The sequence below is a fragment of the Neofelis nebulosa genome, chromosome 2, assembly GCF_028018385.1.
Source record: "Neofelis nebulosa isolate mNeoNeb1 chromosome 2, mNeoNeb1.pri, whole genome shotgun sequence".
Taxonomy (NCBI): domain Eukaryota; kingdom Metazoa; phylum Chordata; class Mammalia; order Carnivora; family Felidae; genus Neofelis; species Neofelis nebulosa.
This window is the reverse complement of record NC_080783.1, coordinates 137,378,012-137,395,153: the sequence shown is the minus strand read 5'-3', so window position 1 is coordinate 137,395,153 and position 17,142 is coordinate 137,378,012. Positions and strand designations below refer to the sequence as shown.

The following is a 17,142-nucleotide window of genomic DNA, read 5'->3' as shown; positions in this document are numbered from 1 at the left end:
GAATCTCCTAAGCAGAGAGTCCTCAAAAGGGGCCGTGCCGTCCTTCCTTGAGAGCAGCCAGCCTTCAATAAGTTTCCACCACGGCCTACTTTTCAGTATGGGATCCAAGTTTTAATTTCACGCAGGTAGGGGTCTGTGTTGATGCCGTGGGCCAGTGCGCAGGAGCTGGGCTTCTGCTCTCCAGCAATCCTTAAGTAAGCGTTCCTCGAGTGGCCCAGGGGGCTTTCCAGGCAGGTGTGGGTGTCTGAGCTCCTCAGCCTCTCTGCTGCAATATCCAGGGGTGCGTCCCCCCTTTTCCGATTCTTGACGTCAAGCTCTGACAGCGCGAAGCCTCGCAAGGGCGGTGGAGAGCAGAGGGAGGGTGGTAGGGAGGGGAAGCCATTGCAGCAACAGCTTGTGGGAGGGAGCTGGACGTCTCTAGGTGGAGAAAAACCGGGAGCGAGGGCCAGAGTAGGGGAGGAAGGAGACCTGCCGGTTTAGGGAGCCTCTTGCTGCAAAGAGGGGCGGGGAGAGGCGGGGGCGCTGCATGCAACGCGCTGGCTCCAGCGGTGCCCGCGGGGAATGTGACATCAGCGGCGCCGGGCGCTTGCGGCTGGAGAAGGCAGCTCGCCTCGGCTGCGCGGTGCACACCTCGCCCGGGGGAGGACGCGGACCCCGGCAGGCGGCCGGGATGTCGGCGAAGGAGAGGCCAAAGGGCAAAGTGATCAAGGACAGCGTGACCCTCTTGCCCTGCTTCTATTTCGTGGAGGTGAGTTGGTGCAGCGCCTTGGCGTAATGCAGATCTCGCTGGCAGCTCCGGAGCGAATTCGGGTCCTGGACGGTGCTGGAGGCGCGGACACTGTGCCGGGGTGCGCGCCGCTGCCCTAAAATGCCCGACCCTCCCCCTTCCCCTAGGGTTCTCCGGAGCTCCCCCGAGTGTCCCTGTGAGTGTCTGCCAGCCAGGGGTGATTATCACTAGCGGTGTCGCTGCTAGGTGGCCTGCAGGGAAGAGATACCTGTGTGAGTGAATGTGGGGCTAGTTCCCTGGCCCTCCTGTAGCGCCTGTGTGCATAGCGTCCGCGGCCCACAGGGGCCATGATGCCGATATTTTGGGATGTGTGTTTTGCGTCTGCAAGTACGTATCTAGAACTCTGTGAGCTTTTGCTAAGAATGCAAATGCACACAGCCATGCTCGGAATGTATGAGGTCTGGGGATGTTTATAGAGCATTAGAATCACTGATTGCTTTATTAAAAAACAAACAAACAAACAAACGTTCCCCTGTTATGATTTCTATGGTGCTCACATCTGCTTCTAAAATTGGGTCTGCATCCCTAGGCATCAACCTATTGGCCCTTTTCCATGGTTAACAAAAATTACACATATACGTGTATATATGTATTATGTATGTACATATGTGTGTATATATCTGTAGTATTTTTAAAATCATCATCTGATTTTGCATGATTTGTACATGTCCACTTTTTCTGTGCTGAGCAGTATTACAGATAAGCGATTGACATGGAGCTGTAGTGATAATGAACCTCTAACTTACCCAAATGCAGTATTTAAGAAAGAAACAATTTATCGGAGGGTTATAAAGATTGACAGGTACAGTGATTCCATGCACGATGGTCCATTGCATTAGGAAGACATTTTTTAAACAAGAGGTTTATTAAGTCATAGGTAAAAAAAGAGATGCATTGGGTAGGTTTAGGGAAATTAGATGGTTTTAGGCACAAATGTATGTTCTGTAATTGAAGTCTGATTGCATAGAGAATTGTAAGACTGTTGCTGAATTTAAAAAATCCTTCACTGGCTGTCTTTTCAGTCAAATATGGAGGTTTAGCACTTCCAAGTACAGACAGTAGACTCTGTATTTGATGATTGTGAGGCTTATCTATATTGAGGGACAGCCACAGCCTTGAAACTTGGGGGAAGGGACACTGTCAGATTGTTTCTTGTACAGAACAGTATATTTGCAAATTTGTCTTGGGTGTCCTAAATTTTAAAAACGGTTTCAGTTATCAGAAAGATGTATGTGACTTGCATAAGTGTCAGAAAAATGATGGGTGACTCCTTCATCCATGATCCATAGGGGGGAAAAAAGATATCTTGTTTATTTAAAGTAATTAGTTGAGTCATTTATTTTTGCCCTTTCTCTTTCACAAGGGATTTTGAGGCCATGGTTTAGACAATTTTGTTGAAATATAACAGAGAGTTTTCTCAAGAAAAACGTGGGCAGCAGAGGATTCCATGATGAAAAGGGAAAATAAATAGAAAATGGGATAACTGACTTTAAGCTAAATCATGTCAGGCCACTTGTCGCATTGCTAATCCACTGTGGTTTAAAGCACTTTCATTCACGTCTGGACCCCTTATGTGTTCTAGGAGAAATCAGTTCATTTCTGGGTTCTACCTCCAGGATGGAGCACACCTGAGGTCAGCTACAAGCTGACTACATACGGATTGCGGCTGTATGGCTTCGAGGAAAATACTTCTTTGAAAGAGGATGCAAACCAGAGAATTAAGAATATGCCTTTAAAAAGTCTGTGTGTGCACTAATGCATTTGAAATGTGTCTATTGGGACAGCTGGCTGGCTCAGTTGGTAGAGATCACTCTTGATCTCAGGGTCCTGAGTTCAGGCCCCACATTAGGTGTGAAGCCTACTAAAAAACAAACAAACAAAAAACCAAAACCTGAAAATGAAGTTTGTCTCTAGGAACAAACATCTCACAATTGTTACTTTTTTTCTATGAATGGAAATAGCCCCCAAATCATTACATTCCCTTTGACCTATTCAGATACCCTCTACAAATTCCTTAGCAAGGCAAGCTATAAAACAATTACTTGAAGACTGCGCATGGAGTTTGACTGAGCATTAAAGACATTACATCTTGGGGGTAACAGATTTCAAAGGGAGAGCCACAAAATTGGATTGCAAATTATCTCCCTGAAACTTCAATGCATGATGAACCACTAAAGAGCCTCTAGAAAATGGGAGAAGACATTAGTACACCAATTATTTAAGGGGTTGACAGGATGCCCTACCAGGCTTCTTTGGAATGACTCATTTTGAAACCAGTGAGAATGAGCTTTATATCTCCTTTGGAGGATGAATAAATAGCACAAATTAATATGTCAGTAAAATGCTCTAGAATAAAGACACTTTGTTTTACAACATAGTTTCCCAGGACCTTAGTAATTAAAATAGAAAAGTGAAACATGAGTGAATCTTCCATCACAGATCAGCCCAAACACTTATTTCAAGCCTTTCTCTGTTACTTCAGACAAAAATTTAAGCCACCTCTTTGCCAATTTCCAGAGCTGGTTTGGATTCCAGAGCATTCCTGAAATTGACCTGTCTGAATGGAGAGAGTAACTAACTGAGTGCTATTTACAGTTTGTACAAGGATGATGGCAACCATTTACGAAGCACTTAATAGATACTAAGAATAAAGAAAGCTAAATGCTTTACGTGCACCATCTCATTCAATTTTTAAAGGTTCTCATTAAGAAAGATGCCGTTATTATGTCTGTTTCAGAGAAGAAGAAACAGAAACTCAGGACATTCAACAACTTGCCAGGGTTTAAAAGCAAGGTCAAAGGTAGAGCTGAGTGTTGATTCAAAACATGTGCTCCTAACCACTGCACCACCTGTCTCTCTCAACATGTTGAAAGAATATTCACATAGGTAAAGTTACGGCCTATGGTCTCCCACTAGTAAACATCGGTACATGTAGTTTAAAGTAACGGCATGTTGATAAAGATGACAGTTTTTCCTGATAACAGACCAACTTTCCCAGCTCAGGCTGCCTCTAGGTGCAAAGGGTTGATGGACAGTGTATACTCCCCACACTGACTCACTAATTAGTGGCTAGTGTCCCCACAACAGGGAAAAGGGTGGAGACCCTGGCAGACTATGTGCAGTGTCAGAGCATGGAGATTATATCCCGTGGGTGCTGGCTTGAGGTGTTCAACCTCTAACATCACCACCAAACTCAATGTTAAGCAAACATTAAATTACTGGAGAGCATTAATTTTTTGTACACCTTTGGTTTATACTGCCAATTGTCTGCTGATAAAGGAGTTTATGGTTGACGGTAACTAAATACATGAATATTACATGATGACTTTAAAAACACATGATGATTTCCAGCAGGATACCTCACTTTATGAACAAGTTTGTTTCTTCAGTTTGGCATTGTTCAACTTGAAAGGAACTCTCAAACAAGCACATCCAAAGCCTTATCAGGTTCAACAGAAAAGCAGGTTAAAAGAGAATGTTCCACTGAAGAAAAGGTTTCCTTTACCTTTAAAGTTCCAAAGCACTCTCCAACTGGTGGTTGTATCACTTACGATGACAATTGCAGCCACAGCATACCTAGAATTAGTGAAAGGTCTTTCAGGCTTCATCACCCAGTAGTACATGTGATAAAGCTGAGTGTGTGCCTAATGCATTTTCTTTATGCAAGCCATCATAATGGCTGTACCTATGCTCAGACTCACCATTTTGTTCTCATTAGTCATCCTATTTAAAGAAATGGGTTCACATCCATTCAGCATGTAATGGCAACAAATGACAAATACTTCTAAGCCCACAAGGTATATTTCTTAATAAGTAAATGGGAAAGAGATTCTTTTCATTTAAATGTTCTGTTTTATGACATACATTTTTATGATTAATCTAATGTTTATTTTGTGGAGATAGAAGAGCTATGTTTAACCAACATGCAAAAATATTTTTATAGGGCTACAGATACACATAGTTTCAAATTCTTGTTCTTTGTACACACACACACACACACACACACCTACACACATAGTCATGCACAAACATAGGTGGAGTGAAAATATCATCTCTCTCCATTAAGCATAAAGTAATAGTATCTGAAGCCTTACATATTCGAATATTTTAAACATTGCAAACTTGAAATTGTATGGATAGTTTTCACTAGTTTGAATGTTGTACTTAACAATGGGTATGTTTCAGGATTTTGTTAATGCAGGCTAATTACTATAGGGCTGGTAACCAGACAATGTGTTCAGGAGTAAAAGCCATTGTTTCTCAGTGGCTGTCCTACCTGGAGAAGTTCCAAAAGCCTTTGTTTGAGCACAGATACCCTGTATCAGTCAGAACACCATGGTCAGTCTGAACACCATGTGCAGATATTCTCGTGCCCTGACAAAACATTAATCTGATTTTTTTTTCCTGCCCACTGGAGAGTGTCCACAGATTCTTAGTTGTAGCAAACCTTAATTCACAAGATTTCTGTTCTAGCTCATGATCTATGTGAAAATTATATAACTCATTTGATCCCCTTGCTGAGAAATATAGCTAGCTTATTTTCTTCTACATAAACTTTGGCATCCGTAAGAAGTACAAAATCACATTTGTGCATTGCACATACCAAAATAGTAGCTGTAGGTTTCTCCCTTTTCTAGATGGCATGGAGAGAGAGTCTGCTCAAAAAAGTACTGCAAACATTGCCAACAGAGATGAGCTGACAAATCGTTCCTCCTCTTTTAGAGTCACAACGTGCAAAGTCTTTTGATGAGAAACAAGAAGGAAATGGAGAACATAATAGATTCCTAAGTTTTAGAGAGATTAAATGAGGACATTCCCACAAATACCAAGTATTTGGAAATAGGCAGAACCTGCTATTAGGAAAATCTGTGCTATTCCTAAGCACCAACGCTATCCTACTGTGTCTCCATGGCCAAGTCACTCATAATGTTCTTTGCCCTACTTTTCTCTAACAAGAAAAAAAAAAAATATTTGGCTTCTACAGACCTCAAAGGAGATTGAAAATAATGATAATAATAATAGTAATAAAACAGAATAATCAACTTCAAACCTCCTTTATGTGACAGACCCTGTCCATATGATACCTTTAATACTGACAACTACCCTAGGGGTTCCTGGGTGGCTCAGTCGGTTAAGTGTTCGACTTTGGCTCAGGTCATGATCTCATGGTTCCTGGGTTCAGGCCCTGCGTCGGACTGTGTGCTGACAGCTCAGAGCCTAGAGCCTGTTTCTGATTCTGTGTCTCGCTCTCTCTCTGTCCCTCCCCCACTTGTGCTCTCTCTCTCTCAAAAATAAATAAACATTTAAAAAAAAATACTGAGAAGTACCCTAGAAGGTAGTATTAATATTGTATTAAGGTAGTACCGAGAAAGTATTATTATCCCTATTTTTAATTTTTTTAAAGTTTATTTATTTGGACAGAGAAAGAAAGCGAGTTGGGGAGGGGCAGAGAGAGAGAGAGAGGAAGAGAGACAATCCCAAAAAGGCTGTGTTGTCAGCATAGAGCACAGCACGGGTCTCGAACTCATGAACAGTGAGATCATGACCTGAGCCAAAATCAAGAGTCAGACACCTAACCGACTGAGCCACCCAGGCACCCCTGTTATCCCTATTTTTCAAATCAGCAAACTGTAGCTCAGAGAGCTAAATATTTCTGGAGACACACAGCAGTGAAGTGAAACAGCCAGGATTTGAGTGCTGGTCCATCTCACTCTCACATTGCCATCACACCGCCCTCTCTCACACCTGCTCTCATGAGAAGGCTAAATGTGAAAATGCAATGGGATGGGGATACTGGGCTCTGTGATGCCTGGGCTAGCTTCATGGTGTCTGAAGGCAGGTACTTGGAAGATGTCTGGTTGGGGTTCCCTTTGAGTTGTAGAACAAAGTTGTTCTCTTTATTCATCTACTACACTTGGCTCTGTTAGTGCTATCTCCTTCTCATAGTAAGTTATTTCATCCAGACATGGAGGTGTAGATGACACAGTATCTGTCCACCTATAAAGGTGCTTCCTTTGGGAAGGCACAGAGGACATCCATGAGTCTCCTGTGGAGACCGTACAAGCAGCTGTGGATGGAGTGACAGGGAGGAGTTGGAACTGAAATAAAGCTTAGAAAAGGAGAGTATGCAGTTCTTTGGAAGAAGGGATTCCCAAAAGAGAACAGAAACAGAGAGAGGCCAGGCCAAGGGGGATTAGGAGAAAATATAGACGGTAGGAGTGAAGTGCACGTGAGGGTAATGGAGATCCAATCTGTGAGCAAATCATGGAGACTCCTTTAGGCATTTGGGTTGTCTAAACTGGCTTGTTAATAAAAAGCATTTAAGGCACAGTTGTTACTATTTATGTTGGGAATGTATTACAAATATTATGCACAGCACAGGCTTTTTTTCAGGCAACCTCTCTTTAAAAAACAAAGTTAAAGCAATGTTGTATTACAGAATTAAGTCTAATAATCATGCACTCCAAGAACATCTGGTTTGATTCCTCTATCACAGAGGAGAAAATTGCAGCTTGAAAAGGTTAACTGAGTTACCTAAAGACACGCTTCGGTTAATGTAAGGTCAGGAATAGAACGTGAGTCTCCTGACTCCTGTTCTAGTGCTCAGTCCTAATTATTACTATTTCTAGAATTCCTCATATTAGAAAATTTCCCCCTGGATTATAACACTTAAAATACAGGTCATTCTAATTCTGCATGTGAGCAAATTGTGCTAGCTGTTTGAAAGTTGTACCTAAATACCTAGGGCACACATTTCATGATACTGCATTGCAATAATCAATATGTTAAAGCCATTATGGATGATGGATCTTCTGCTTTTTCAAATTGTTAGCCTCTTTGAGAAGCACGTTTATAGCTAGAGGCATCTGGGTGGCTCAGTTGGTTAAACATCCAACTCTTGGTTTTAGCTCAGGTGATGATCTCACAGTCCACGGGATCAAGCCCAGAATTGGGTTCAGTGCTGATGGTGTGGAGCCTGCTTGGGAGTCTCTCTCTTCCTCTTTCTCTCTTTCTGTCCCTCCTCCACTTATGCTGTCTCTCTCAAAACAAATAAATAAAACTTAAAAGAAAAGAATACGGACATTTAAGAAAAATAAAAGCATGGTTACAGCTATAGATCATAAGATTGGAAGTGATATTTTTCCTTCTCATTGCCTAACTCCCCACTGATAATTTCACAATTACTTGCTTTACGTGAGGTCTCTGACAGACAGAAAAGGAAAGAGGATACATTGAAGAGTAAGAATATAATCTATATCATCAATAACAAAGTAACTTTGAATTTTCTATTATAGCATAATGTAATTTTTCACATATATTGTCTCATTTGATCCTTTAAATCCAACTGAGGAATAGATATTAACTCTGTTCTACAAATTAAGTAACTGAGACTCAAGAAGGTCCAAGAATGTGCCTGAAACCCAAGTAGTCCTATTCTCCTACGCTGGCCACAAGAAAAGAAAAGAAAGTTTGTATTTAAAGTGTGAAATGTCTGGGGTGCCTGGGTGGCTCAGTCGGTTACATGTCTGACTTCAGATCAGGTCACAATATCACGGTTCATGAGTCTGAGTCCTGCCTCGGACTGTGTGCTGACAACTCAGAGCCTGGAGCCTGCTTGAGATTCTGTGTCTCCCTCTCTCTGTCCCTTACCTGCTCATGCTGTCTCTCTCTCGCTCTCTCTCTCTCTTGCTCTCTCTCTCAAAAATAAACAATAAACATTGGAAAAAAATAAAGTGTGAAATGTCTAATTATGAGCATCTTAGCTTTCTATGGTTTCTTCTAGAATTAACTAGCCGACAAATGTACTTCCAGGTAACTATGCAATGGAATAATCTCCTCATGGTCATGGGTTTTGGAATGTGGAAGCCAAGGATAAAGATGCTTATTTTGACACAGTTAAGGTGGAAGTGTTTTTCCTGATCAGTAATTAGATACTGAATCAATTGCCCTATAGGTCCATTACTCTTTCGTTGTTTTTAAATCACAAAGCATTTATGTTAATTAACATAAAGGGGAATAATTGCTTTCTTATTTGCTGTAACAAGATGGCTTCTGTACATTTTTCTAGAACTGACATTAGACCCCTTAGGTATAGAATAAAGCGAAGAAGAAATCTAGGTAATTAAAATCAGTGCATTTTAAGGAAAAGGTAAATGAGGTATCAGTTCATTTAATAGAGTATTGTTTGGGAGTGGGAATAACAGAACTATGTGTGAATATGTTCTCTATGATATAATGTCCTCACCAAAAGCCTGGGCTGTTCAATTGCCTTAGCAGTAAAACTGCCATTTTATAAAGTCTTAATCATGCTTCAGAAACCAGGTCCACATACACAGAATCCAAAGAGACTGATCTTAGAACAACTACTCTCCAAAAAGGGGAGCTACAATGAAATACCAGGGTGTAATCTGTTTGTACCTTCATGACATTTATTCATTTAATAAATATTTATTGATTGCTTGTTATGTGCCTTTTAGTTAAATTAGGGGAAATAATATGGAACCATTATTGGCATACTTCCTAGGCCATAGTAGAATTTCAATAAATTTTCACTGAATAGATGGAATAAAACAGCATTAATATGAACATAAATTCATCTTTAACTTTCTCTTTCCAGCTAGGGGAGACATTTTTATTTGTAAAGTAAGTGCTGATGAATGTCGCATCAAACATGTTGCCCTGTCTCATGGATTATTGAACAGGGAAGGATTAAATCAGTCTCCAAGGTCTATGAGTCCTCATCTCTTAATTATACTCATTTTGTGATCTAAGGCATACCTATGGATTTTTTAAGATTTGAGACTTCAAGGAGAGGTGATATTTAAACAAAGAATTCATTGTTTTAATTTTCAGAGAAAACACTTTTAGTTACATAAGGTACCCATGCTAGCAAAGATTGGGCCAGTAATTCACTTCCTCCAAGCCTCAGTTTCCACCTTTGTAAAATGGTGAAAATACTGTGGACATGTTAGTTTTTGTGACTGTTTGGTTATGTACAAATTATATAATATGGCTAACAATTTCTAATGGAAATGGAATGCTTAGTAAATGAGCTTTCTCTTTCCCATTTGCCAACACCTATCAACTCATCATCTTATCTAAAGTAAACTTTCTATGTAGCTTCAGACATTACTAGATTCCTTGGAAGGAGTTTATTTTTCTGATTTTTCATACCACATATTTTGGTATATTTTATAATGTGCATACAGTAATAATTTGTTTCAATGCATAAATACATAAAACATGTGCTTATTGGATTGCACACTCATTTTTATTGATAGAGGCACACACACACACAACACATAGACACACAAAATGGAAAGCATTTGCTTTGATTACCCTTACTTAACCTTGTCAGTGGAAGAAAATCCACATTTATTGAACAACTTCTATATACTAGTTTAACACTCTATTGCAAGTCCTTTCTCTAAGGATGTTGGTCAGTCCACACTCTCTGAGACCCTGCCATTCTTGACTTTTCGGAATTCTATGGTACCATATATGAACTCAGCAGCAGCAGCAGCTATCAGGTGCAAATTATACATCTTCCCATGTTTCAATTAGGCCATTTATGAAATTTAAAAAAAATCATGTCCTACAAGAAAAGATGAATCAAAGGATAATCCAATCTTTGGAAATAAGTGACCTCATTTAGACTATTAGGGTGAAATTCATTGGAATTTTTATTGAGACAGTTGGGTATGCCTTAAAGTATTAATAAGTGTTTTTGCCTCCTGTACAATGATCTAGAGACACTTGCATTGTAGCAACTGAGATTTGCATGCTTCAAATATAAAAAGCTTCCAACTGTAAAGATTTGGGGTTCTCAGGAAAACATAGAAAGATAAGTAGTTACCTATTGGGTAATGTATACTAGAGAGACAAACATTTGAAGCTTTTCCACCCTAGGTTCTCATTAGGTGTCTAGCCTTCAGTTGAATTTCATACATGTAGGAAAAAAATTTATTCACTGATGCTAGATTCAATGATGTTTAAGTCTCATGGACAATATTGGTTCTAGTGGCACTTTAGATAGTTAAACCAGGAGATAATTAAGATAATCTTTTTTCATTTTTTTTTAACTCCACCATCTAGAGCAATAGAAATGGCAAGGAGCAGATAATAGGCTCTTAATAAATTTGTGCTGTATTAATGTTACATTGGTCAAGAAGTCTGTCAACTTAATTAATGGAGATAGAGAAATAGAGACTTGTACGGAGCCTCAGCTTTGATCTTAGCCTTGGCCTCAGGCTTCTCTGGCTGATTTGGAAGGCTAATGGTCCTTTAGGTCTAGTTCGAAACAGGGAAGAAATTGCTAAGACTTCATTGCTCAAATATGTGTTCCAACATGTCTAAGAAGGACGCAGGGCAGCACCTCCCAGAAGATGCCCGCTCTGTGGGGCTATAAGACTACAGAGTGCTCATTTCAAAACCCCCAGCCCACCTGACTCAACAGGCTGTGTCCCTTCCTCCACCACCACCCTTTCACTTTAAGACTGCAGAGGTCAACACAGCAGAGGAGAGGAAAGATGGGTAATAGGAGATGACCCCAACAAGCACAAATACCTTAGTGAGCTGTGCTGCAGTCTCACATTCTTTTCTGTGTTCTTTCTTCATTTTCCAGGCCACATGAAAAATCATAGTAAGGACAGCAATTTCTAATCTAAGCAGAGGCTGTTAAGCATAACAGAGGGGCAGAGACTGAGTTTGGGCAGTGAGGCAACAGCATGATAGGGCTGCTTAGCTACACATCCCAGATGGCTGGGTTGCCATAATCAGAGGCTGCTCAAATCTTGGCATATGAGTAGGGTTAAACAAATCTCTAATGGATGGCTACTTCTCAAAATGGGTGGGGAGGTTGCTTAAAAATGTCATTAGCCACAACACTGCTTCAAGATCCCTCCAGCTCAGAGACATTTCCATCCTCCTGGGCCACCTTCAAAAGATCTGTGCATGGTTATCAGGTGAAACTCTATAAGTCTGCAAAAGGGCACACAAACCTGTACACACACACACACACACACACACACACACACAAATGATCTCATTTGCTTTTTGACTTTTGGTGCAAACCACTTACCTTCCTAGGTTTTCGTGTTGGTCAAGCAATCAGCAGTAATTAGATTAATTCATTTCCAAGTTTAGTAATAAAATGTGCCTCTTTGTCAGATGTACTTGTATCCCATGTTACAGTGTATTTGACTTTCGATGCATCTAAAAAGAAGCACATGATACAATTACATTTAATTTAATCACAGCCTTAGAATGTTGGGAGATAAAACTTATCAGTGTTCTGTCTCACATTAACAAAACACCTTCAATATTTCTTTTATATTCATTGGTGTCTTTCACAGGTACATTAAAGTAAATAAAATCTTTAGCAGCTTTGGAAAATCTTTAATCTTGAAGGTTGACTCATAATGTGCAACTAAGTATGCATCTAAGTATGTAAGAGACAAGCTTGAAGGAGAGAGAGTCTCATGAGACATTGTTAAGTTCGAATCTAAAAAAATAGATTGGAAATCCCTTTGCTGGATAATTGATACATCAAATAAAACATATCAAGCACATAGTATACACTCAATAAATGTTTGTTAAATAGATCAAATAATTATTACATAATAGAAAATATAAACTTTTATAATGCTTAAATAAAATGGTTTAATGATAAATTGATACCTCAATTAGTAAGCAACTAAAAATTTTTTTCAAAATACTGATATCTCTAATTCAATAATGTCTATGTATATAACATAAAATTGTATGTCAGTAAAATTCTATGTCAATTTAGATCTCAAAATCAGAATTTTGGTTTTATTATTCCATATCTCAAATGTGTCATTTTTAGTTACATTTCATTTCCCTGACATTATTGCATGACAATATTTATATATTTTTCTTTTACCCTGTGTTGTTTCATATTAGGAAGTATTTATTGGACCCTAAATGTACTATGTACTTCCTTTGTAAGACTGTTCAGGTGAAAATAGGTATGCTTTTCTATATGAATAAAATAAGTAATAGTGAAAATGTCATTTAATGTAAGTATATTAAGATTTTAATTTTTCAAGGAGACATCAAAAAATACATGCACAATTCCCAGCAGAAATTGTAAGGTGGCATCCATAGTATATAAAGATAAGATGTACTTTATATTAATGTATTTTTTTTTATTTCTAAACATCTTTGTGAAGGCAAAGGTCAGAGGTGGTAGTTTTAGCAAAAGGCAGTGGGTATAATTAGGTTGCAAACATGAACTAAGGTGCTATGTTTCTTGAGTTTATAATCTAGCTAAACAGCTGTATAATCTTGCACAAGTCTTGTAATCTGTGCCTCAGTTCTCTCATCTGTATGGTGGGGTCAGTAATAGTGCCTAACAGGTTTTGTGAAGATTGCATGAGTTCAGAAATTTAAACTACTTTAAATGGTACCTGGAAAATATTAGTAGCATTAAATTGCTACTTGTTTCCATATTTCTAAAAGTCAGGTATATGTTCTAAGGGAAAAGAAATTACAACTGTAGAAAGATTTAAAAGCAATTACTTTTAACAATTGAAATACAGGTCTCCAGCCTCAGGTCTTAGTCTAATTTGGTTTGAAAGACAAAATGCTTTCCAAGACAATGCACATACTTCACTGTCTAATTATGTAAGGGGAACAAATCTTCAAAACCTAAGGTTAAAATCGGTGATTACAAAGCTTACTGCCCCAAGCCTAATGCTGAATCAATATTCAGGTAATGAAACAGACATGTATTATTATTTTAAACTTTATTAATTGATCACTGAATGATTGTAATTAGTGCTTTTAGAGCTATAAAGATGTAATTTATATTTGGATATAAAGACATAAGACAGAGTTTTCCCATTAAACCTAACATATATATTGGGTCTGGTTGCTCTTCCCTATTAACTGCGGTTGCTAGTTGAAGGACTTAGTTTAATTTTCTTGTGCTCTTTAATGTTTAAAAAAATCATTAGAATGCTAGAAATTTGCAGTAGGAGCATGTTCTGTGGTAGAGGTAGGCAAGGATCTTTTAACATGGGGATTTTTCTTTTATTGTATTAGCCACATGACAAGATCTATGTAAACACTAACATCTCTTTCAAACCACCCATACATGTATGTATTTATTCTACATTGAGGCTACTGAATATGTCCTTTGCTATGCTAGGCCCTGGGGATAAAGAAGTGAATAAGAACATTTCTCTGTTCTCAAGGGTCTTATCATTGAATAAAAGAGAAAAGTGAAGGAACAACTGCTATCCCATAAGATAATCACTGTGAAAGAAGCAGTTAGCAAAAGAGATCCAAAGGAAACATTAAAGACAGGAAAGCATCTGGAGCTTTAAAGGTGCCCAATTCCTGGAATTTTATACTAGAAGTTACTTACAAGGGAAAACAAAAGTGAAGATAAAAGCAGGCAACATCCAAGATACAATTAAAGGTTCTTAAGATACTGCCAAAAAAAAAAAATTAAAATTATATCAGAGAAACTGCACAGGGAAGAACATTTAAGACCCTGGAATATCATATGATTAAGAGCGTGATTTGAAAAGTGCCTCCCACCTTTCACTCTTGGTGCCATTTAAACCCATTGTACACATGGCCATCTCTGGCCTCTGTCCTTAAGTGGCATTTCCACTGAAGCCTGGGGCTATTCTTTCCTGAAAAGCACTAGACTAATGCCAGATGGTGACATGTGCCAGGATGGCAGCAGGGTGTAGTGGGGCATGTGCATCTAGGAATTTAACAGATTAGGTTCCCCACTCTGGCTTTGTACTTAGAAGCCAGGCATGCTGTTTAGCTTATCCAGGGCGGGGTCTTTTCTTAAAACTTATCTTAAAATTCTCAAAGAGGTTATGAGTATTAAATTAGATAATTTATGGGGAATTGCCTAAATAAAAACCCAAGAAATGTTCTTGTCTTCTTAGATATGTGTTGCTACTCCATAAATTCTATTTTTAGTAACTGAAAGCGAACTGAGTTCTAGAAAGGATGAGTAGTAGATTTGAGCATAAGAGGCAATTTTCGTGTTTGAGTGGTAAAGAAACTGGTAGAGAAACTGTTTAAGAGGTAAGGGTTAAGAACTGGGTGACTTTTTTTTCAAAAGGCACCTGTTTCCTGCAACACCCTCCTCCCGTTTGCCAATTGCAGCCATTGTACCAATGTTGAGCGGGAAAGCAATTTGTGACGCATTAGCAAAGAAGTTGTATATATAGCATGTTTCCTGGACTTAGGCACCTGGGAAGGAATGTGGGTACTCCCATTACCAGCTTTGTGACCCCTGAACAGTTTATGTAACCTACTCTGTCTCAGTTTTCTCATCTGTAAATTAGGAATACAAATAGATACTTTACAAGGTGTGGACTGAATGGAGCAATCTATAAAAGAACTTAGCACAATATCTGGCACCTACATCCTCAACATATATGCTATGTGATTGTTAATAAATTGGCCATGCTTTGTGTTTATTTAATACTAATGTCCTGATTTCTTTTGATTAAATTCAGCGAACATTTACTGGACACCTAAAACACTGAAAGCACTGTGTGAATACAGAGATCTCACTTTTAAGTACCTAATCTTAAAATTAGGGCTGGTAATATACAAGCATTGTAATTCAAGGCAGACACACAGGTCCTAAAATGAACTAGATATGGAGTACATAAGTCAGAGTCTTCAGTTCTGAATGAAGAGCATGGAGATGTTTATGAGGAAGGTCATCTCGACCGTTATGAGGAAAATTTTTATGGGACACAAACGTGAAATGTAAGATAAAGCAGAGACTGGAACATGTCCTTTGAGATAAAAGTGCAATGGAAACAAAGGTTTTTCGTGGGTTGGGAGAGTGAAGAGTAGGTATGGAGCAAAATTAAACAAGAAAGCAGATTAGGCTATAAGATAAAAGGTCATAAGTGCCATTCTAAAAAAAATTTTGCACTTTTATTCTATTATTAGTGGGACACTCTTAAAGGCATGATCAGACATGAACTCTAGAAAATCAGCCTAGAAGCATTGTGCAGGATGAAGTGAATTGTGCAGAGACCAGAGGCAGAAGACATAATACTTTATAGAGGGTAGTGACCATGTAAAAGAAATGGTTGGAATGTTTCTGAAATCACGCCAGGATGTAGAGAATTCTAGAACTAGATGGCAATGTAAACAGACCCTCCCTTCACTGAGAACAGAAGAGATCCAGAGAGGTTAAGTGACTTGCCCCAAATCCCAGAAGCTAGTGGAATAAATGAGGAGAGGCTGGCTTCTCCTGGTGGTGAGACTGGCCTTGGTTTCCCTCTGTCATGCTGCCCTGTTTGAATTTGTACCTATGCATGCCATTTAAGCCACAGCCATTTTATCTGTGAAAACTGGCTTAGATACCTAGACCTTGAATGACACTGTAGACTCATTCTTGACCTATTCCTTCCTTTAACAACACTATGTGTTAGTGTGTTTTCTCATAATTCATGTTTTGGAGATTCATTGTAGTTCATCTGAGTATGCTACAATTAAGATAGTTTTATAAACTATGAAGTCCTATACTATATTATAGTATATATTATTAGTTATTATTATTGTCAGTATTTGAAGGAGACATTTATCTGTATTACCTACAAGGCAAAAATTACTAAGGAATATCATTATACATATATATATATATATATATATATACATATATATATATATACATATACATTTGTATACATATACTGTAGGAAGTGAAAAATTGTACTATCACCATGTTGACCTATGACAACCTCCTTTGTGGCACAAGCTTTAGTAAACTTCCTTTGATCTGCTAGTATTTCTTCAGTTTTAACTTGATTTCAATATATTTATTAATGTTTTAATTTTCACATTTTATATGATTTTGAGATACTTTACCAGAATTGGTTCCCAGCCTCCCACTTAAAATTTGTTATTCACACAAGAAAATGTTTCTTTTCTTGTGGATTATGTCCTGCATATGAGTGGTAGGAATATACACAATACATTCTTTGACTTCTTGTGCCATCGTTCATATTAAAACCAAAGTAATTTAGCGCTGAAATTTCTTGTGCAAGTGTTCAAAAGTGAGTGTGATGTTTAAAGCATCCTGTATCAATGACATGCACCTTTCTACCTGCAGCCTTGGTCTAGATTGGCATCTTATTCTTTTCTGACAGCTACATTTTGATAACTAAGAGGGATCTCAACTCTCATATTCCCCAAACAGAACTTTATCTTTCTCCTACTTAAGCTTCTTCCACCTTTCCCTCTTCTAGTAAATGATGCTACTGACCCAATTGCTCAAGCCTTGAATCCTTGAAATCGGCCTTTATTGTTTTTTCTTCGGTGACCAGACCATCAACAAG

The 17,142-nt window shown here is 38.6% G+C and overlaps 1 protein-coding gene across 1 annotated transcript in view; it reads left to right on the top strand.

Annotated features, from left to right (window-relative positions):
• The first annotated feature begins 365 nt into the window (after positions 1 to 365).
• The window catches only part of PLPPR4 (phospholipid phosphatase related 4), a 42,033-nt gene continuing 25,256 nt past the window's right edge, over positions 366 to 17,142 (top strand). The window contains exon 1 of the mRNA XM_058716453.1: positions 366 to 748. Coding sequence (XP_058572436.1) covers positions 527 to 748 — 222 coding nt within the window. The 5' untranslated portion in view covers positions 366 to 526. The remainder of the gene's footprint in view (positions 749 to 17,142) is intronic.